General features: G+C 41.8%; 2 protein-coding genes and 1 long non-coding RNA gene across 3 annotated transcripts; 1 reads left to right on the forward strand and 2 right to left on the reverse strand.

The window, feature by feature from the left end:
- Positions 1-836: 836 nt before the first annotated feature.
- Positions 837-13,841, reverse strand: recql5 (RecQ helicase-like 5). Its single transcript, XM_042393226.1, has 19 exons — positions 13,680-13,841; positions 13,369-13,490; positions 12,755-13,276; positions 11,185-11,281; positions 10,993-11,104; positions 10,744-10,906; positions 10,577-10,659; positions 5,593-5,811; positions 5,363-5,459; positions 4,493-4,529; positions 4,346-4,404; positions 3,752-3,822; positions 3,555-3,648; positions 3,305-3,472; positions 2,601-3,196; positions 2,476-2,521; positions 2,182-2,400; positions 2,022-2,094; positions 837-1,930 (listed from the first exon to the last, which is right to left on the reverse strand). Exons 1-19 carry the CDS (start codon positions 13,774-13,776, stop codon positions 1,806-1,808), a joined length of 3,000 nt encoding a protein of 999 aa, XP_042249160.1. The 5' UTR covers positions 13,777-13,841; the 3' UTR covers positions 837-1,805.
- LOC121884425 lies at positions 6,367-10,551 on the forward strand. Its single transcript, XR_006092346.1, has 3 exons — positions 6,367-7,024; positions 9,376-9,494; positions 9,573-10,551. It is a non-coding gene; the product is annotated as an uncharacterized LOC121884425 (long non-coding RNA).
- A 1,737-nt stretch (positions 13,842-15,578) lies between the features above and the next one.
- Positions 15,579-21,341, reverse strand: LOC121884196 (butyrophilin subfamily 3 member A3-like). The gene is made up of 10 exons (XM_042392876.1): positions 21,182-21,341; positions 19,550-19,632; positions 19,020-19,118; positions 17,740-17,841; positions 17,474-17,608; positions 17,232-17,369; positions 17,065-17,116; positions 16,948-16,974; positions 16,582-16,608; positions 15,579-16,494 (listed from the first exon to the last, which is right to left on the reverse strand). Exons 2-10 carry the CDS (start codon positions 19,607-19,609, stop codon positions 15,935-15,937), a joined length of 1,200 nt encoding a protein of 399 aa, XP_042248810.1. The 5' UTR covers positions 19,610-19,632; positions 21,182-21,341; the 3' UTR covers positions 15,579-15,934.
- Positions 21,342-21,926: the final 585 nt, after the last annotated feature.

Consider the following 21,926-nt stretch of genomic DNA (forward strand, 5'->3'; position numbering starts at 1 on the left):
CAGAAAATATTCACATTTCAGAAGCTGGAACAAGATTATTTGGGCGTATTTTCTAAAAAAAAAAAAAATTCAAATTTTCTGTCAATTGACTAATTGATTGATGGACTAATTGTTACAGCCCTAATCATGTCAATGGATATTGTGTTTTCATAAAGTGTATTTCTGGACATATTTTCAATTAATAGCATAACCCAGTAGACACAAATTAAATTTGGAGCTCTCGGGGTCTCTGGAGTTCTCAGACCCAGGGTAGTGCCCGCTTAACGCATCCTTGCTCCAGGGAAATTACAACGTAGGAAAGCCCCCTCCTTTGATCAAAATATTTCTCGTCTCCACAAGTTAGGCTCTTAATGGTTAATTGAGCCTCTCATGAGTCTTTGTAGCTTTTTTGAGTTATGAAGGCTTTAAGAGTGGTGAGCTCATTACGCATATTTGTTTTTGTTTTTTTATGTGGACTGTGAAGACGGTGACCCCTGAAATAGCTTCAAAATTAACCTCCAGAATCCTACAAGTACCACCAAACACTATATCCACATTTTCACTAATTAATGATGATAGTGATCCAGTAAGCTATTAAACAAACATGTAGAATTTTTACTCATGGTCTGAGTAAAAAGACGATCGGAAAACGGAAGTTACAAGGAGCACATGAAGGCAGCACCACTGGAGGTGACGTCACCATGTATTTGACAGCGTCCCTGGCACCGACGTCTCCTCCCTTCCCCCCACATACAACCACTCACCCCCACCCCAAGCACTAATAAGTTTAATTGTCCAATTGAAGACATTAGCATTCATTAATTAAACACACAATAAGCGACGTCCCACACTGTCTCTTCCTATTCAGCATAGACTTTATTGTAAACATTTAGGAGCAAAGAGAAGACTATAGCTGTTCAGACTCTGCACAGTAGGGCCTCTGTGTCCACTAGTGCTTCAAGTACTCTTTGGGTTTCCTCTCGACTGCGGAGACCTCTCACAGTCCTGACAGGCACGATATTTCAGAAACATCCCTCATCGGAAACCATGTTGCTATAAAAAGAAAAACACCCACACAGATTCTTCCATTGCCAAGGCTACAAGACAACCTAAGATAAAACTGAATTCAGATGGTCTTTAAATAAAAAAAAAAAAAATGTAAAAAAAATATTGGAAGAGTTTTACACCATACAGTATCGATCAGTTATGTCCATTTACTTTGTTCAAAGATAAATGTAGCAGCAGTATAAAGATCTATTAGCCCCCAAAACAGAACCGTCTGGTTTATGTCAAACAAAGTGTTTTTGTTTGTTTTATCCCCATTTACTTCAAATTATGTATTCTTGACACAACTGTTTTTTCTTCCAAGCAGCCTTTGACTTCCATACATTTCAGTTTAGTGTGAAAATATAGGCTTGAAACAGGCTTTACTGCAGTTATATGTGCAGGTTGACATAAAAAGTGCAGTACCACACTATTTCGGCGCTGCTGTTAAATTAATAGACACCTCTGTCTGCTTGTAAGGTAGGAAAACAATGTAAAAGCACAATTTACTCAATTTGTAGTAAATGGGCTGAAAGAATAAGAAGCAGGGGGCTACTTCTGCTCTCTCAGGCTTTAACAGTACATGTTTTATTGCTTGATTATTGAGTTAAGCTACTGTAGCAATGATAAGCCTGAAAAAAGCAGAACTCTAGCAGCAAATCAACCGTAAACCTGGTGAGCAGGCATCTGCAGGGAAGACTGAGATCAGTGGAATAGGAGAAGCTTAGGCACTGACAAAGAGGAAGGATTTAACAATGAGAATGTCTGTGTTTCCCTTTCCATCAATCATTGTTCTCTGTGGTTTTACAGCTGTGCGGTCTTTTAAGGTGCTTCCAGTCTGCCTCGCACTCGCAGCGCTTGACTCTGCTGAAGAACTTCTTGATGAGAGCTTTGGCTTCTGCTTTGACTGCGGACACAGAGACGAGTGTTAGAAAGCAGTCAGTGGCTTGCAGCAGTGCACAAGTTGGGGCATTTGCAATTAGTTATGCACTGCTTACCTTGGCCTTTTCCCCGACTCCTCCCCTCTGCGAGAAGGTGAGACAGGTAGCGAGCAAAGGACTTAAACAGCTCCTACAACCGCAGAAAACAACAGCTGAGAATGAGTTTCATGTCACACAGCTTTTCTGCAAAACGTGAAATGATAATCGCTTCTCTCACCTTGGTGGCAAACTTTCCCTGAGTGTAAAAGGGGTCCAAGCAGCGGACCACGATATCAGCAGCTTCCTTCAGCGTCACCGGCTTCGGCGGCTCATTCACCGGTTGCACGGCCCTCTCCTGCACATTGGGGTTAAAGGTCACTCTTCTGGTGCTCCCGTCAGCAGGCCGGCTGCGCTTCGCCGGAGGAGACTCTTTATTGGCTTTCATATCATCTGTCAGCTGGACACATATGTACCGTCATCAGTGACTGAGCGGGAAATAAATCTTAAAACCTGAGAGGCAACTGACACCTACCCCTTTTATAACAGGTGGTTTTGCCTCTTCCTCAGTTATGTTTTGTCTGTGTGGGAGGTAAAAATGCAGTTAGAGAAGACTTTCCAGCAAAGCTTTTATAAAATAGTGCACTGAATGGATCTTACTCTGTGGAGGATGTTACATCCTCTGTGTCTTCTGTCATCTCTGCTTTAAGGGCTTCCTCCTCTTCATCAGTAAGTATAACTATTAGCTCACTTTCAGTTTTTGCTGGCGTCACTGATTCCTCAGGAATGTTCTCTACAGCTTCCACAGAGCGTTGTGTAATGTCTTCCTGTGGGATCACAGATAAAGTATCATCGAGTTCCTTCGGCGTCTCCGCCTCATGGCTTGTCTCCTCCTCCTGGCTTGTCTCCTCCTCCTGGCTTTTCTCCATCGTTTGTTTCTTCGCAAAATACTGGGAAATGTTGCGCGAACTCTTCGCCGCCTCTGCCAGCTTCTGCTGCTTCTTGCTCAGGGTTCTGCCTCCCTTCGTCGGGCTGTTCAGGGAGGCAGCGGCGGCATTTGCCCTGGCTCTGATGGATGACGTCACGGCCGAAGATGTATCCATGTTTGTCTCTTTTCTCCCCTCTGTCCCTGACTCTCGGGAGCCTTCCGAGTTATCATTATAAAACCCGCCGCTTTCTGTCTTCATCAAGTCCTTGGCAGTCTGGAAGGGGTTGGATGAGCCCCTCTGGCCTGCTCCAACTCTCTTACGCTTCAACTGGAGGAATAATGGAAAAAAGAAAACATTTAGACATGAACCACAGTTTGCTGCTGCAAGAATTGCTTGTGAACTTGGTAAGATGAGTGTGTAGTAGAGTGATCTTACTGAGTAGATCTCAGATGCAGATGTGAACCCCTGCAGTTCCTCAGAAAAGGAAGAAGAAGAAGAAGCTTCTTCGTTGTGTTTTGACGTGATTTCTCTGGTCTCACTGCAGCCGCTGCTGGTCTTCTCTTCTTCTCCCCTTTTTCCTCCTGCTTTCTTCATCTCCGCTACCTTTAGAACAAGACATGAGTTAAGTCCTATATCTTGCTGTTTAGCATCAACAACGCTGTGACACAGAATAGTCGTTAGTTACTTTCTTTAGGACGGCAGCTTTGTACAAGTTGGAAGACTTGCTGTTCTTGAAGACCTCATGTTCAATATCCACGGCTAAGGACAGAGTGCCACAGCTGAGAGATGGAGAAGAGAAGGGGAACAATGTGGGGAAGGTTAGTAACATTCCTGCAGTAAAATAATGATGTATAAACATTATGTTTGTGTCTGTATAATTACCTGAATGGGTCATCTGCCCCCTGGTGGCCATGAAGTGCCTCCTGCAAGAGGGACAGGCAGTGCTCTCTGGCCTGAAATATAATGTAAAACTCATTTATAATTCAAGAATAAAGAAAAGATAGTAATAAAACATTATTATCAAGTGTTAGAAAAGGCCACAGGTATTTATAACTGCAGAATGATATAGAATAATAAAAAGAGACATCATTTAAGGGAGTGGATGTTTGCTGGATTGAAAACACCAAAGTTAAATCGAGTTAAATGTCTGAACTTCATCTTCACATGAGCTCCATAATGAGCTGAAGATACTGAGAATTCAGCTCCTAATGGCCTCTTGGTTGAAAGTTTTACTGTACAAAATGTTCTCACTTGTAATAGAATCCAATAAGCCCCAGAGATAGTGATTTATTTTCATTTAGTTAATTTTTTCCCCTTCTCAGGTGCTGTATATAAACTTATTTTTACATCTATGGCTTTGTTTAGCTCGGGGCTCCACCGTCTCCCTTCACATCTCATGACACATGAGTCACTGTAATTCCTGGAGAAGTGTTAATTAATGTAGCATCTATGAGGAATGTGTTTGCAATGTTATACCTTAACAGTGAGCCTGGGTATCCTCTGGCTGTCGGCCTCTCTGAGTGGACAGTCGGCATCTACACAGCAGGACACACCGGGTCACATGACAGTACATACGAGCCTGGCTAATGATAACTATTTATTTTATTCTTCTACTGACGTTACCTGGAGGACAAAACTCTTCACTCTGACTTCCAGCTGCCTACAGAAACATGAGAGACAAAAAAAAAATCCAGTTAGTTCTCAGATATCCACTAATCTCTGCAGCATTATCGCTCACATCCACCCTGAACCCCTACACTGCCAAATGTACACATATAAAGTGATAACCCAACCAAAATGTATCTTTAAGTTTCACACTTACAGCCTCTTTAATGAAGGCAGTAAAAGTTTGTAGTTTCCTTATTAAAAAGGAGACCAGCGGCTGTGTTCAGCTTGAATTGGTTCCAGCAGCACAAAAAACACACAAACAAACAAAAAAGAAATCAAAAATGTCTGTAGAAGCTTCTCAAGCCTATTCAGCAGAATAATCCACCTCCAGTCCAGTCATACTTTATTCAGAACATGGACATATATTCATCTTTCAAGCCAATAAGGGGTGAGTGTTTATATATTTTGAATGTAGCATCACTTTAACCTTCTCTTGATGATCATCAGTATTGCCAAGATTTAAATGAAGGTCCGAATGTTGGGACTATAATTAGGGATGACAACAGTCTCAATGATTTCCATCACTACCATCACTTACTTGTGGTTTTTGTTCTGTTTCAACTATTTTACGATTAGAACATTGCTGCTTTTATTGATCCTTTGTTGTTAACAGTTTTGGGTAAACTAAGGAATCCTTTTACTTCAGCATTCTGCCAATTCCACTGAACATGTGGAAGTGATTTACCACGAGGCTCACTTACAGGGGCCCCAACTGCCCCTGCCTTCCTGCTGCCAACAGCTGGCTGACAGCTGTACAGAGACACAACACAAACACAGGAGAATAAACACATTTCTTAAAAGAGTTTGTATGTGATTTTGATTCACCTTCCGCATGTTCATCTGCTTCTTGAAGAGGTCAGAAAACTCCTTTTTCCTCTTTAAGGAATCGTCTTCATAACTGCCACCGTCCTCTTCATCAAACCTGCAAGGTGTGATGACAGCGTTTAGCCACAGATTCACATTGCAACTGATGCTCTGAAGCAATATCGAATCAATCTATCTAAATGGGAAAAATCAAATCAACATTTCAAACAACATCACAAAAGTTATCCTGCCTCTCAAAGCCGTAGCCCTTCTTTCCTCCTTCATAAAGCCCTGGCTGGAAACCGAACGGCCCCTTGGGCCCTTTGCTCTGAGCTTCAGTCTTGGTGCTGAGGGCAGCCGCCCTCTCCAACTGTGCTCGTACAACTTTAGGGTTACGACAGAAGTCGCATGCACCGGCGCAGTTTGGCGTCTTATCCCCGAAAAACTTGGAGATGGTGGCATGGCGACAGCTGATTGGGAAGATAAGAGAAAGCTTATTAAAAACTATGCAGATGTAAAGTCTTTATTTTCAGAGGTCGAACCTGATGATGTAAACATCTCTCAATCATCCACGGGGTGTGGTTTGGATACACAATCTAGTGCATCATTGATCTATTAGCTATTGCGTAACCATCACACACTGCCGTGATCAATACATCTCGTATCAAATAAGTCACACAGGGGATCTCTTGTCACATGAAATAAAAACATTTCTCAAAGAATCACAAGAGATAGAGCTGTGTGGGCTTTACTGACATCAATAATGCATTGGAGAAAATAAAATCTTCAAAAGTTATTCTCAGTCTTATTTTCCTGTGATTTCAGGGTTTTGGATACACAACTCAAATTAATTTCTATCAGGACCTCCTGCATGTTATGTTTCTGTTTAAAATCTCTGCTTTGGATGTGATTGTTGCCATTCAGTATCAGATCCAGAGTTACGTAACAGCCTATATTCACACCACACAACCCCCCCACCCCCCACCCACACACACACACACAGTGTATTTGGGAAACAGAACCCATTAGACGAGCCACTTCACAACATTCTAACTACCGCCACCGCCATTAAAGAGAGAGAAGCAGTTTCACCAAAGGAGGTGGGGAAAGACAGAGAGGCATACAAAGACTCTGTGAGGTAACAGTCACTCCCAGAGAGAGAAAGCAGCCTTGGGAGGTACACAAACTGAAGTAAACGGCACAGAGGATAACTTGTGTGTCACTCCTAAAAACCACCAAGAAAAAGAAAGAGAACAATAAACCTGAGGACAGCACTAAGGGAAGAGAAGATGAAAAGGTTCAAAGGAAGGGAAGAATAAAAGGAGCATGAAAGAGGACAGAAAAGCAGTGAATGGGATTTCTTTTTTGTGTCGTATTACTTTTCATCCAGTCCACGTGCTGAGTATCATCTGCACCTGAGGAGTTATCCCTGCTAACCCTAATCTCGACCTGACTGCTAATCTCAGGCGGTGTCTGAGGACTCCTCCTCTGGATGACATACATTCCAACGACAACTCGCACTCTGACATTGAGACACTTAAGCAGGTAACTGCTACAGGGGAAGAGATGACATGTTCATCACGGTGTCCTCCTCATCAACTGGTCTGCTTACTTCTGTACTGTAATTTCTGACAGTCAGTCTGGGCTTGGCTGAGTGTGTGAAAACAACAAGGACTCTCACAGGTAAGTGCCTTCAAGTACGAGTGTGAGTGTGAGTGTGAGTGAGAGACAAAGCAGCAGTGAAATGCTCCAGGCTGGGAGGAATGTAAAGAATGTGCCCAAAAAATACAGCCACTTGTTAGATGCAAACATACATTGAGAAGTTTAACTAGCCTGCTTTAAAATAAGAAAGAAGGTAACTCTGTAGTTGTTATGCTCATTTTTTAACAGCTAGAAGTGTGAGTTTTTCACTGTTTGCACACTAGCAGCAAAGTTCAGTGTACATACAGAACAGATTCCTGATGCCATTACTGCCCCCAAACAACAGACTTTCCTACATTTGTGTCTGATTTCAATAAATATTCAAAAGCTATTCAAAAATGTATGCAAACAAGGTCTAAAATTAACATCCGCCAAACATGAATGTGCCCCGAAGTTTCATTTATTAGTCAGGGTCGTCTGCCACACTAGCTGGTAACTTTCCAAGGTGACGACAGCCTCAGGCTCAGTGTTGGCTCGCACTTAAAATTTCAAGCTACATTCAAAATGCTTTTTCCATGTGAATTCTGCAACATTTGTGATGAATGAAAACTTGACTGATTGTCTAACTTGGTTGAAAATTTGTAAGATTGGTACACAGTGGCTGTTTCAACGCACAAAATAGTATGAAAACATTCAGTAACACTCGATTGCCAGTGTATTAGCTATGTAGTCTCATACAACAGCCCTGCAATAAATCCAACTTTCATGAAGGTTATGATGTTTGGTTTGTGTTGAAACTGTTTTAAGGAGGTGCTGATTCAGCTTTATGGTCATTTTGTTTACCAGGCCTCTGTCAGTAAGCAAATAAGTTAACTGACGTGTATTATCAGGACAGAGTGGGGACAATAAATGAAATATATTTACAATGTACTGCAGCACAGAACAATAGCCACCATGTGTAGTTTCTGGACAATATAACATAAAAACCTTAATGGAGAAATAAGTTTACTCACTTTTTGCCAAGAGCTTGCTAGATGAGATCTATAAGACTATCATATCTGTATGCTAACTATGTCACCAGCTAACTAGTAGCCAGTTAGCTTAGCTTAGCATAAAGACTGTAAACACCAAGCATGGCTCTGTCCCAACAAAGCAACAAAATCCACCAACTAGCGCCGTCAAGTCTCACTCATTAACATGTTATATTTTGTTTGTTTCAAAATTTAAAAACCACAATTCGCGGGTCGACCAGTTGCCAGGCAACCAGCTCTGGGAAGTCACTGCTGCCGGCCAACAAATAGTCCCACACATAACCCAGGGTGAAATGGTGGACTGTTGTTTTTTTCTACCAATTGACCACATGCGATATCACATGTTAGTTATTGAGCTTTAAAGGTGCTGCTAGGTGGATTTTGTTTTACTTTAGACCCTTGTTTCTAGTCTTTGTGCTGAGCTAAGCTAACCAGCCGCTAGCTCCAAGCACATTCAAGGTTCAAGATTCCTTTATTAACTACTAAAAATATAAGATTATTGCATTACAATATTTTGTAATGCAATCCAATACAGCGACAACACATATTTTGTGAGCTGAACCCACAGACTGTTACACCCGGTGTCAGTTCAATTACTGTAGAGGACAGTCAACAGGAAATCACTCATCACTTGACACTCCAACACCACCCACTAAATGACAAAACATATAACAGTCTATGCACATTAAATACAATGGAAGGAGAGCCTTCTTTTCAACAGCTGAACTCAGACAGACCACGTTTTTTTCTCCTTTTCTTACATTGGTTTACAGAAAGTAGGTTAACTTGAATACCCTTTCCCGCCACAATCACCCCCTGTATCATTACCCCGATAAACAGACTCACTCTCAGACCCACACTTGGCTATAGAAAAAAAAAAAAAACACACACTTGAGATCTCTTCACTCCCTGACAGTAAAACTTCCTGCTTTCTCTCCCTGTAATACTCCCACTTTCTCTCTTAAAATTGCAAGTTAAACAGCACTTTATCATGTTCACAGATAAGGAACAGAAAGTTATCTGCTTGTGTCAACACACCAGCGATGTCATCTCACCCACACAGGGTGCCAGTCAGGGCAAAAAATTGGCACCAGCCACCAACTGAATGCTGGTAAAATATGCAAGAAGCTGGTAGATTTGCTTCTGTCACCAGCCAAAAAAACTGGTACTTTTGAGTGGCTGGTAAAATTTGAACATTCACAAGCCGTTTGGCTGCTGGACAAAAAAGTTAATTTTGCACCCTGGTGTCAGTAACAGGTAACAGGAGTTATATCCTGATGTTTAGGCACATAAATGAGATGCTGTATAAACAAAATTCAAGCATTACATTTCAAAGCATTCACCTCATTTCTGCCTCACTAGGATGGACGCCAAAGATGAGACGCTGAACCTCCTGAACAAGATATGGGTCAAGCTGCAGGGTCTTCCCAACGCCAACCCTATAGAGCTGGGGGCTTTCTTCATCCTCTTAACCTTCATCTGTGAGTCTCTGCTCTCTATTATTCCTACTAATCTGTACTCTGAGCCGATCATGATACTGTTTATTTTCTTTTCCGCAGTGGTTGTTGTGCTCATGACAGTGCTGACCTGCGTGGCCTGCTGCTGCTGTCGCAAGACCAAGACGAAGGGAGTAGGCATTTGAGCGAATATGCTCTACACATGGACAATCTCTAGAAGTGTAACTCCCCAATCAGGCATCTAAATCACAAGAGACAGATAATGCCAAACATCCCCAAAACACAAAAACAGGCCTTCTCAGCAGCTCTCTCACACACCATGAGAGTCATGGTCATGTAATTGACAAAAAGACATTTATATCTATCTCAGCGAGCGACGAAGCCTTGCACAGGGTGTGTTCAGTGGCACAGAAGAGGTCCAACCCTTGAACAACAAAGCACCTGACAAACACACACAAGGATGTCCTTGACTGGCTGCCAAACACACAGCAGCTGAAGCTTGCAGGCTTTCAGGAGAATCTACATTCCTTGGAGTATCCCTGCAACACTGTCTCTGAACTGAGGGAAAGACACAGCCAATCCCAACTGTCTTTAATCAAATAGACAAATACATGGAAAATGAGTGATAAAAATATGTAGAACTTTTTTTTTTTTTTATAACTGCAGAGCAACAAGAGAGAGTTGAACTGTCAAATATGAAGGGGAGTGAAATATTGGCTCATTATCTTGTTTTTCTCAACATAAATCAGTGTCATCCTTAAAGAATGGGATTTGGCAGTCAAACTTGAGGGGAGGGAGGGGGGGCTGTTTTCTAACCAGAAAGTGTTCCTTCACAAACAAGGAGAGAAAGAGCAAAAAAAAAAGAGAGAGATCAAGTGTGCCCTCTGCTGTACAGAAACTGAAATTAATCCTGATTTTTTTTTTTAAATTAGGCATAGCATGGATGTATAAAAAGATATGTTAAATGTATAAAACTGCATGTTATATACAGTATGTGCAAATGGGTAAAGACATTATATAATGATGTGATGGTTTGACTCTACACTTTGAGTTTTGTGCAATAAACAAAACTTTACATGTACATGTGCAGTGACTCATTCACTTACCCCTCTTGTTCACAAAATAACACCATGGCTTCAAAGTCTGTGATGACCGTTTTGTCCGACTCCTTTGCAGAGCCGCGTTTTTCCTGTAGACAAGTTCAAGAGATGTTCACAAACCTTTTAAATGAGGCAGCAATTTTACATTTTGAGTGCTCTGCTGTTGTGCTGACCTGTTTGCGGGTGACCTCCTGGCGGATGAGGAAGTTAATTTGCTCTTTATCTCTCGGGGAGTAGTAGGTGCGACAGGAGGAGGGCAGCCCGTCTCTCCCCGCTCGCCCAGACTCTTGGTAGTAACTTGCCAGGGACTTAGCGAGGTTCCAGTGAGCTACAAACCTGCGGGATTGACATACAAACCAACACTTAAATTCTGTAGCAAATAAAAAAAGAACACAACGGAAATCTCAGATGTATCGATTTACCTGACGTTGGCCTTGTCTACTCCCATACCAAAGCTGATGGTGGCTACAATAACCAGCACTTTCCCCTGCATCCAGTCATTCTGGGCCTCTTCACGATCTCGTGTCTTCAAACCTGTAAAATAAGTCAAGCCCTTGAGCGAAACTCTTGGTGTTCCCCAATCTTCCTACTTAAGCAAAATAAAACAGTCTTACCTGCATGATAAGGCTTAGCCGAGACTCCAAGCTTGGTCAGCTGGTAAGCCACTGTTTCACAGCCCTCCCTGGTCCGACAGTACACGATCCCACAACCCTGTTTCACAAACATCACATAGTTAAAGGAAATGTATTTACTTATCAAAGATTAATCAGCTTACATGAAAAGTAAAAAAAATGTATGCTGCATTAAAAAGAGGCAGGTCCAGCTGCTCTGGACTTCTGCTTTTTGAGGCTGGTGATGCTATCGATATTTAAGGATTTAAAAAGATTCCGATGACAAAAGTTGTGACCTTGATATACACCGAAGAGTACATTTTACGATTGAAAAATACACTTGTCAGCGGTCTCTGGTGGACAAACTATGTATCATTGTTTCTAAATGATCTTAAACATATCTTTCACATCTTTATCTGCAATTTAGAGCTGCAACAATTAGCTCCTTCAATCTATTAGTCAACAGTAAACTTACTGGGAAATATTTTGATAGTCAATTGATTTTTTTGTCAATTCTTAAACAAAGGTGCCAAACATTAGCTTGTTCTAGCTTCTGCAGTGCTTTTTGTGTCTTATATGATTACAAATGATCAAAATCTTTGTGTTTTGGACTGTTGGTCAACAAAACATCTGAAGATGTCACCTTGGGCTCTAATAAATGTTGATGGACAGTTTTCATTACTTTTTATAGACAAAACAATTCATCAAGAAACTAATCTGCAGATTAATTGATACTGAACGTAATCGTTAGTTACAGCCCTTCCGCAATTTCTTGTCGCTTATGAACGATTGTCGGTGAGGCTCTACTCTGGACACGACCTGCAGCGACTGAGTTTGTAAAGAAGCATGTCACAGATGGGCAGATAGATTTTACAACCAACTGTAAACTGTGTTATTGTTCAACAGTAACATACCTTGCCTTCAGGACATATGTGCCGTGTGTGGTCACTTTGTCATAAAAGAGAGTTGAGACTGAATCTCACTTCCTACTATACTGTGAGAAATATAAGGATAATAAATAATATATTTCCTGAGTTATTCCATCTCACCGATCCTTAGAAACTGCCCTCTCTATGTGGGGAGAAAAGTCAGTGTGCAGTATTAGCTGCAAAATATGTTAAATGTTGTCATACACTAACAGAAACAAGCTCTGTGGTAAATGAGTGATTACATCTGTTGAAAAAATTATTAAATTGTATTTGATATGATTGCTGATATTTGCATATTATTGTATATTTATTGCTAATAATCTGTCAACGTTAATTATTTTCTGTGCTGCTTTGGCAATATAGGTTTCTAAAGCTTTTTTGAATTTGAATATATGTAAAAGTCAAAGATTTTTATCGCTTTACTCTGTTTCGTTCAAATCCCCAAAGCTTTGGTCTATAGGGACACTGACAAACTATTTTATATCAAAATGCTTTATGCTTTAATGCTTTTCTTCCACTGTAAATCTCACTATGATAGAAAGAATATTAATGAAAATGTTAATGAACTGAGACAAGCAGGTGGTGATATACCATTTCAGGGAAAAGAAGCAGTGCCAACACCTCACAGAGTCCAGTTTACCAACCTGTCCATCAGACCCGCTGCCCAGTGCCAGCGCCTGCTTAATGAAGGCGTGGAGGTGGACGTAGGGGTTTGGCAGCAGCTCCCTGAAGATCACATCATAGTGCAAGTTACTGCGGAAAACAGGTGTAGAGAAAGACAAAGGCGAGTGCAGCTTCAAGGACTGAAGAATGTCATCTTGCACTTTCTTGGGTGCTGTCGCTGTCAGCGCCAGGCAGGGGACCCCCGACAAGCGATCACGCAGCTCGCCAAGCTTGAGGTAGTCCGGCCTAAAATCGTGGCCCCACTGGGAGACGCAGTGAGCCTCATCCACTGCCAGGTAGGACAGCAGGTTGCGGGAGCACAGGCCAGTCAGGCAGGGCTGGAACGAGGGAGAGGCCACCATCTCTGGAGTGATGTAGAGGAGTTTCAGCTTCGGGCTGCTGCTCTCTAAGTCAGCCAGGATCATACGGCGTTCGCCTGCTGGCAGCTTGGAGTTGATGGAGCAGGCAGGAATGTTCAAGTCCTTCAGGTGGTCCACTTGGTCCTGCAGAGAAACACACACAATGGGGAACGCTTTCAACATCTTACGTCTATTAGAAGACTTTTATATCAAGAGTTGTACAATTAGAGACTGACCTGGATGAGCGCAATCAGCGGGGATATAACCAGAGTAATGCCCTCAGCCAGCATTGCAGGCAGCTGGTAGCAGAGGGACTTTCCTGCTCCAGTGGGCATGCACACAAACACATCCCTGTCACCTGCAGGACAGGAGGACACCAGTCACCACTTTGCATCACATTACTCTCAACCTGTGATAGATCATTCAATTGCATGTATAGCTTAAGGACGTCTCCTTGGAAGTTTCCTTGTTGCTTTTAGCCAGCTAGCCAGCTCTGCTAATGAGCAAAGAGATTAACTCACACAGCAGATAAATAAGACTGACTTACGTCTGACAACCGCCTTGACGACATCTTCCTGTACTTTAGACCTAAAGCTGTCGAACCCAAAGTGGGTTTTTAAAGCCTGCTTTAAAGCTGTTGTCATCGCCTGTCTGGCTGTCTGTGAAGTGAAGAACTCATATAAACCTCTCTGGCGCACGCCGATGACATCATCACAGCCGCGACAAAATAAAACTGAAAACAAATGTTACAAAACATGTTTTAAGTCTATTTAATTATTCCATTTTGTTTTATATCTGTATTATTATGTTAAAAAAATAGGTGCCACATGTTCTTTATATTGTGCAACAGTGTGTTAGAGCTCTCTGATTGGTCCAGCTGCTACACGCCTTTCAGCGAATCACAGCTGCTGGACAAATGTGGCCTAAAGTATGTGGACACCCCTGTAATGCCACACTATACTAAAGTCCTGCATAAAGAAGTATTATTATAGTATTAAAGTGAGGATGCTTTCAAAAATGATGCCATTAATATTTTTTATTTATCAATTTAACTTCATACAAAGTTCAGTAAACAGAAGAAACCTAAATCAATTAAATTTTTGGTGTGACCACGCTTTGCCTTTTAAAACAGCACCAGTTCTCCTCTGTACACCTGCACACAGTTTTTCAATACTTTGGTTGTTCCAAGCATCTTCTACTGTGGATTTAAGCGTCTCAACTGCTTCTGTCTCTTCGTGTAATCCCAGATTGACTCAAAGATGTTGGGATCAGGACTCTGTGGGGGACACACCATCTGTTGCAGGACTTGTTCTTCTTGTTCACTGAAGATAGTTCTTTATGACTCTGGATATTATATTATAAATCTATTATAATTGTGTCATCCTGTTTGTACATGCTGTATTTCTGTAATCTGTGTTCTATTCTGTACACACACCATCTAATGCACGTCTGTCCATCCTGGGAGAAGGATCCCACCTCTGTTGCTCTTCCTGAGGTTTCTGTCTTCTTTACCTGTTAAAGGGTTTTTTTTTTTGTTGTTGGTTTTTTTAAGGAGTTTTTGAGGCAAATTTGTGATATTGAGATATACAAATAAAATAGACTTGACTGACTTGACTTGGCTGTATGTTTGGGACAGATCAGATGCCTCCCTGATGGTGTTGCATTATGGATAAAAATCTAAACATCAGAGGTGCCTAAAACTTTTGAACAGTACAGTATATCAAGAGAAAAAGCACTCATTATGCAGACTGGCCCCTTTCAGAGTCTTATATGTATGATATTAGTGGATTATGAGGCTATTATTGATGCATTACCATTTACCAAGCAGCATATTAAGAGCTGGAGCTGTTTTTGACTGGTTTTAACAGTAAAACTTTACAAAGTGAGTAACAGTACAACATGAGTTTGTAAAGATGGATCAGAGTTTGAGAGATCAGTTACACATCTGCTAAGGCTTTGGTGCTGTTCCTGTTCTGTTCTGGCTGCTCACACAACCCTGCTAACTATCGCCAACCCCCTATTTTTAGTATTTTAGTTTTTTCATGTACTTCTGTCTCTTGTAGTAGTTTGAGTGGAAGATTTGATGTATAATGCGCGATACTGTTTTCCTGCAATTCATAAAACAGATAAATGAAAAGAAGAAAGATGATTTATTTGATCCATTCGTGGTCGCACCTGATTTATTATGTTTTACTGAGTTGTTACAGGCAGATCTACTCTGGAGTCACCTGCATTGCGGCTATGCCCCGTCAACACTCCACTTCACTCAATACCTCTATCCTGTCCTCCTCCCGTTCCTTTCTCCTTAACGTTAAATATTCTTCATCCTCTGTCACCGACTATCTAACTGCATCTCTCAGTCGAGCTGAGATAAACCACCAGCTTACTTACAAGATTTTATTATGTTATTATGCCATGTCTAATGTACAAATCAATAGACCAATAATCAAGTCATGTATTTGGTTTATTTATTATTCACAGAAATGCATTTTTAATGCAGGGTTAATATTGCACAGTACATGACATTAATACTATAGGTTTCCTTTCAATTATATGAAAATACATTATGTATGTGAGCAAAGGGTAGCACTCTAACTCCATAGTGAGAAAGTGGAAGCGACAATCACATTAAAGCAGCAGCAGCATAGAGACACAGTGGAGCTATTTAATAGCACAATGATGGTCTTTTACAGCAGGATCTGTGATTTCCTCTCAGTGATTATTATATAATCTGGTTTGTTGTACTTTATTATGATGTCTACTGGAGAATAGATTTTAAAGGATGAAGTGATAGAGGGAAACTCAACCCCAAAGGCAGGATGTGGAGCAGAGGCATTGGGTCTTAGCTGCTGGGGACTTGATCACCAGATCCTTGATGATCTCCACTGTGCCAAACAGGGGGAACAGCTTCTCAGAGAAGCTCTCGTTGTAAGTGTAAATGTGGATGTGCTTCTCCACGTCATAGAAGGACAGCTGGCCGTGGTCGTAGTCAAGGTAGATACCCACCTTGCGGGGGATGAGGCCCGGCGGCAGGGTGGTGAAGGGCACCGTCAGCGCCTTCAGCTCAGTGCCCCTCTCCAGCCGCAGGGTCAGGTAACCTGTATCGGTGTTCAGGGACTTGAAGCCTTTCCTCAGGGCCGACTCTTTGGCCACGCCCAGCCGCCAGTCCCGCTCGCCCACCTCCACCTCCCAGTAGTGGCGGCCGACGCCAAAGCCCTCCACTCCGACAGCGCACCACCAGCCGTCGAAGCGTTGGTGGTAGTTGGGAATATCTTTCCTCTCAAAGCCACAGCGCATCCTCTTCTCATCACTGGAGATGAGCAGATCAGGGTTGGCTGTGTCCAGATCCAGAGTCACCTCCACTAGTAGAAAAAGTGAAGTGAATTAGCAGACAGACGGGTTGAGTAAAGATTATACAGGCTAAAACTTAAATAAAATGAATGTTGTACCTGCAGCATCTGAGATCCAATCCCATACTGAAAAAAAAACAGATGACTTTAGTAATAAGAACTGTTTGTCTGACAGTGAAAATGCAACAATATGATGAATCAGAGAACTGTGTTGTCAGTATGGAGATATAGGCTGCATTACAGCTATTTATGGACTAGAAAGTGAATATTGTGTCCAAACCTAATATTGAGACTTGTGGATGTTCATATATTTGGATTGTGCAAAGCTACAGTGAAACAAAATATTGTCAGTACAATGTTGATACCTATTCCAAGCAGTCAGATTGTAACTTGAAACCAGTGATGTGTGTAATGGTTTTGTTTCTGATTTCCACTATTCACACTGATCTCCAGTATATCTCTCACCTGGCTGAGGAATGTAGGATATGGCACCTGTGAAGAGATAATAGCAAACTCATAAGGAAGAGCAAGTTTCCAAAGAAACAACAAAAATTCAACTTGATTCAGTATTGATTTATATACCAATCTTCTTCGTCTTCTGCTTCCACAAGAGCCACTGCTGCGGTATGGTATCCTGCAAGACCAAACCAAGAGAGCTTTAATAACACAAGCCTGTTACTGTAAGTATTGCACTTGCACAATAAGCTGATGAACTGCAGATTACTGTGAATTATAACATGAACTCCTACCTTATCTGGCCTCTGTATCATTAAAGTCCACATAACCAGCTCCATAGCGGTCAGCAGATTGGGCGCACGGCCCCAGCGCCAGGCTGACTGCAGGTCCTGCAGAACCTTTGCCACAGGTTCCCCGGGCCACACACTTTGCTGTGAGATGATCAATGCAAATATAAATGTGTGTATCAAGTAATTAATTTGTTTCCAGCTGTTAAATCTGCCTCTGAAGGAACTAAAGTAGGTGAACCTCCTACCTCAGGCTGAGCTCTCAGGTCCTTGATCCAGTTGATGATCACTGCCTTAGCCTGCTGCACGTCCTGCTCATTAATCTGATCAGGCTCTTTGACCTCATCCACCTCTGGCCAGCCATCTGTCTGCATGGGCCTCTTCTGCAGACAGAAAGATATACAACCCTTTATATATGCATTTACTGTATAGCTCTGAGATACTTCGATTTACTCTCCCCTTATGTCTATTATTTCACATTAAGTGGAAATGGATCTTTTCCTCAGATAAGCACCTTGCTCTCCAGCATGGAGGCCCACTCCAGGATGAAGGCCCAGCAGAGAGGGGTTGGCCAGGTGTCGTCCTGGTTCCAGATGTGCTCCAGGACTTCTGACCTCTGCAGTGGATAATTAGAGAGGGAAAGGTAGACAGAAGAGTGACTACTTTAACCTAATGCCATCAGGAATGTGTTTTAGATTACCTGTCTGTCCAACCTCATCTTCTTCTTCTCCTGTAACGCAGCATTATTGAGCCAGTTCTTCTGTATGGTGCCATCTGTTTTTTCCATATGCTTACAGTTACCAATGAGAATAAAGTCTTAAAGATGACTCATTTAGCCAGAAAACTCATTGGTATTCGCACCCCAACTTATCCGATTGTGTCACCTCATCCCTGATCAGCAAAACACTCACAATCACACATGACTCAGACCACCCACTCTACTAGCACTTTACCCTGGCTGTAGGTAAAGACTACCCATGTGCAGAAAGGCCCGTTTTAGTAAGTGCTTTGTTCCTACAGCCATCAAACCTCCTCTTAAGTTACAAGAAATCCAGTGTGTGGTGTGCACAGTGTCAATCCATGTCTTTGTCTCTGTTGTGTGACCCTGTAATCCTGTATTTTGTATAACTGTATAATTCTATGCACCTACTGTGGGAAAGAATCTCCTCCTTGTGGATAAATAAACTATCTATATATCTATATCTATAAATTACCTGTATATAAAACAAACAGAAGGAAGTTTGGGTTTTTTTCCAGAGGCCATTAGACTTGTGAACAGTACAAGAAATGGTGAGTTTATCTTGTGTATAGACTGATAAATGCACTTTTACTTTTGACACTTTTTAAATAATATGTGCTTTTGTGGTGTTGGATATTGTTGGCCAGCTACAGACTGGCCATTGCCATTAATCCTTGTGTATTTTAACGATTTCTAACATTCTCATGTTTGTATTTTTGGAGTGCTTTTGTGTGTTTGAATGAACTATATATGTGTACTAAATTTGTAAATTTGCTTGCCTCGAATTTCCCCTTACTGAGTCGAATTGAATTGAAGACAAAAACTTGAGAGTCAGAAGTCAGTGTGACATCTTTCTTTAACTAGGTTAACATTAACTGGCTCAGCAAAAATATGGTTTGTAACTTATGTTGTTTGTTGTATTGTTCTTTCATTTCATTTCTGGTTTCATGAGTGAATGGTTAGCGATCCTAAATCATTTATAACTTCCTCCATACAGAGTCAGTACTGAAAAGTGCACATGTGCATATATGTAGTATATTCACTATAGCTTGTACCTGGCACACTCGACTGAGGTCTCTAGCCAGATCCACAACAAACAGCTGATCCTCATCCAGAGGCTCAATCTTCTCCTTCTTTGCTCTCTTGTGTGATTCCTGTGGGAGAATTAAGAATAAAGGGGTTTTTTTTGGTTGGCTACCATTTGGAAAGAGAAAAAAAGACATTCAAAGGACAAGTTCCTTAGAAAGTAATAAGGTCAAACTAGACAGGAGGTGGTCATTCAGCCTGATCACCATGCATATCATGGCTCTGTTCCTGTCAGCAGAAAAGAAAGACACCCCTCCCTTCCAGACTCTCTGCCTTGATTCCTCTCGCCAACAGCTCCCCGCATGCAGCGACTGTCTCTCATTTATTAAACCAAGAAAGGAGAAACGTGTGCAATCACGTGGTACTGCAAAAATATTGTCATGTCAACCGTCTATTTAAGTATCAAGGTGACCCTCTGCCCTCCTGTCAGGAGCAAAAACAGGTTTGCACATTAAACAAACCAAGGTCTTTTTTGTGTGTGAGTAGAACAATTTGTTACCTTTATCTTGGCCGTAAAGTTTTTGGCCGGCTCCACCATGAAGTGAAAACACTGCATCATCTTGGCTGGTCTGTGCTAGAGTCCTAGAATGAATAAGACAAATTAATATTACTTTATGTGAACATGTCAGGAGTTTGCATTCGGGTGGTCATTGATTACTGGTAAATATATTGCACATACTGGACCACTGAGCCACTGCAAGCTGTGAATAATGGATATATTTAGGTGTCGCAGTAATCTCTACCTATACTGTAAAATCATGCAGCGTTTCCTTCTGCTATTTCACACTTTATCAACAATTCGGGGGCAACGTCCTGGTGGTAAATATTTAAAGTTTGACTTCTACTCGTCTTCAGTCCTCAAAGGACACATCTTTGCTGTCTGTGTCCTCTGAAGGAGGCGGCCTCTGTCTGAACTGGAACACCTCTGCTGTTTACCTCCAAAACACCAGTATGTCATGTAAATCATTAAAAGACATGCTGGAAAGTTCACACGGTCATTCAGACAACAAAACATCTGTGAATGATCACAGCAGGCATTGCCGATTATATAAATGATCCACTAACCATGTTATAAAGTCAAATTATCTCTAAGTGACACACAGGTCCAGCTGAAAGTGTTTTTTGAGGCCAGGACACAGACGTGATCATTAACTGGAGCAGAATCAAGCTATAAAAGCGGGGCAGTCTGAAACGTGACTGGCCCCGCATGCTCCCAGTGTAAAGCCTCAGCTGCCAGCTGACTGATCGTGTCCTTGGTTAGACTCCCTCCATCTTTTCTCCCCATCTTCATCTGCAGGCTAATCAAGTTAGCAGAAAAATACATGAGCTCAGTCTGTGTGTGGTTGGCAGCAAAATGACCAGACTAAACAGGTTTTCATGCCAACCCAGGCTGAAGATGATGAGGATAAAGGCACTGGCATGAATAAAGCCTTTCTAAACTTGGATGCCATTCTTCAAACCACTTTCTACAGCTTCACTAGACACAACCATAAACACTCCCAGTCAGGCTATGAATGATAATTTAATGTTCATCATTATTATTTAATGATGTTTTGTCCCAAATAAGCTCAGCCAAGCTCCACAAAGATGCAGCACTTGTGTGTGTGTGTGTGTGTGTGTGTGTGTGTGTGTGTGTGTGTGTGTGTGTGTGTGTGTTATGTCGCTTTAATTCAATGTAGGCCTATGCAGACTGATGACTAATGCTGAACTAAGATGAAAGCAAATGTCTCAAATTAAATCTTTGAATATATAAGCTGCAGCCTCCTGGAAATAGAGAGAATGAGAGTAAAAAAAACAATAGGAAAAGGAAGCGCTCCATTACAAGTGGTGATTTATGTGGTGGGAAAACATGACCGTGCAGATTTTCCAGGCTTAGCGACCCAGAGGCAGCTGATGACTGCGCATGAGGTAAACACACACCTGCCGTGTGACTTTGCGGCAGATCTCTGTTAAAAACGCAGCAATGCACCTTATACACGCTACAAACTGATTTATTTACAGTTGTGGACGTAACACAAATTGCATGTTTGATACCGAGGACATACTGCGTCCCTGCAATGCGTCCTGCATAACAACAGAAACAACAGAAATACTGCACGGTTGATCATAATGCAGTGATTGTAACTCCTACCTTTCTTCTCAGGAGGTTGGTGAAGCAGTTTGGTTCTTTCCTTGCTGTGAAAATGAGCAGCCGCCCGGTCTGGAAAGTCTTTGGTCTGTATGCTGCAGTGTCTGACCTTGTTTACATACCAGACTGACACTCGGCTGGTCGGGGAGCTTCGTTTTTCTCCGTTCCTGACGAAAGCGACGTCACTGACAAAGCGCGCGCATGCAGGTCATTATGACGCTGTTATTTCTAATAGCCTGCAGGGGAAAAATCTCCTCAATAGTTTACTTTTCTGCTATTGCTGCGATTTCTGGCTGTGAACACAAACTCTTTAACAGTGGTCGAAAGTCACAAACATTTATTCTAGTACTTACTTAGACTTAAGTACAATTCTGAGGATGTACTTGATGATTTCCATTTTCTGCTTCTCTATACTGTCAAGGACCCTTAAACTGACACAAAATAGACCACGGCCTCCCTCTTGATAAGATCTGTCTCAGGGTTCCCCATCGGATGAGGTTTTTGCTTTTAGATGTTGATGTTTTATTTTAGAAAGTGTATGAAACCCATGACCAAAATATTTATACATTCAGTCATTGTGTTACTTATAGATGGAATTACAGTGAAAATAAATTATTCCCCTTTTTTCTGGAGACCCCCTGCAACCCCCTCAAGGACCCCTGGGGGTCCCCAGACCCCACTTTGAGAACCACTGTGAGCCTCTATACTTTCACTCCACTACAATCCAGAGGGAACTATACTTTTAGTC

The sequence above is a fragment of the Thunnus maccoyii genome, chromosome 18 (genome assembly GCF_910596095.1).
Source record: "Thunnus maccoyii chromosome 18, fThuMac1.1, whole genome shotgun sequence".
NCBI lineage: Eukaryota > Metazoa > Chordata > Actinopteri > Scombriformes > Scombridae > Thunnus > Thunnus maccoyii.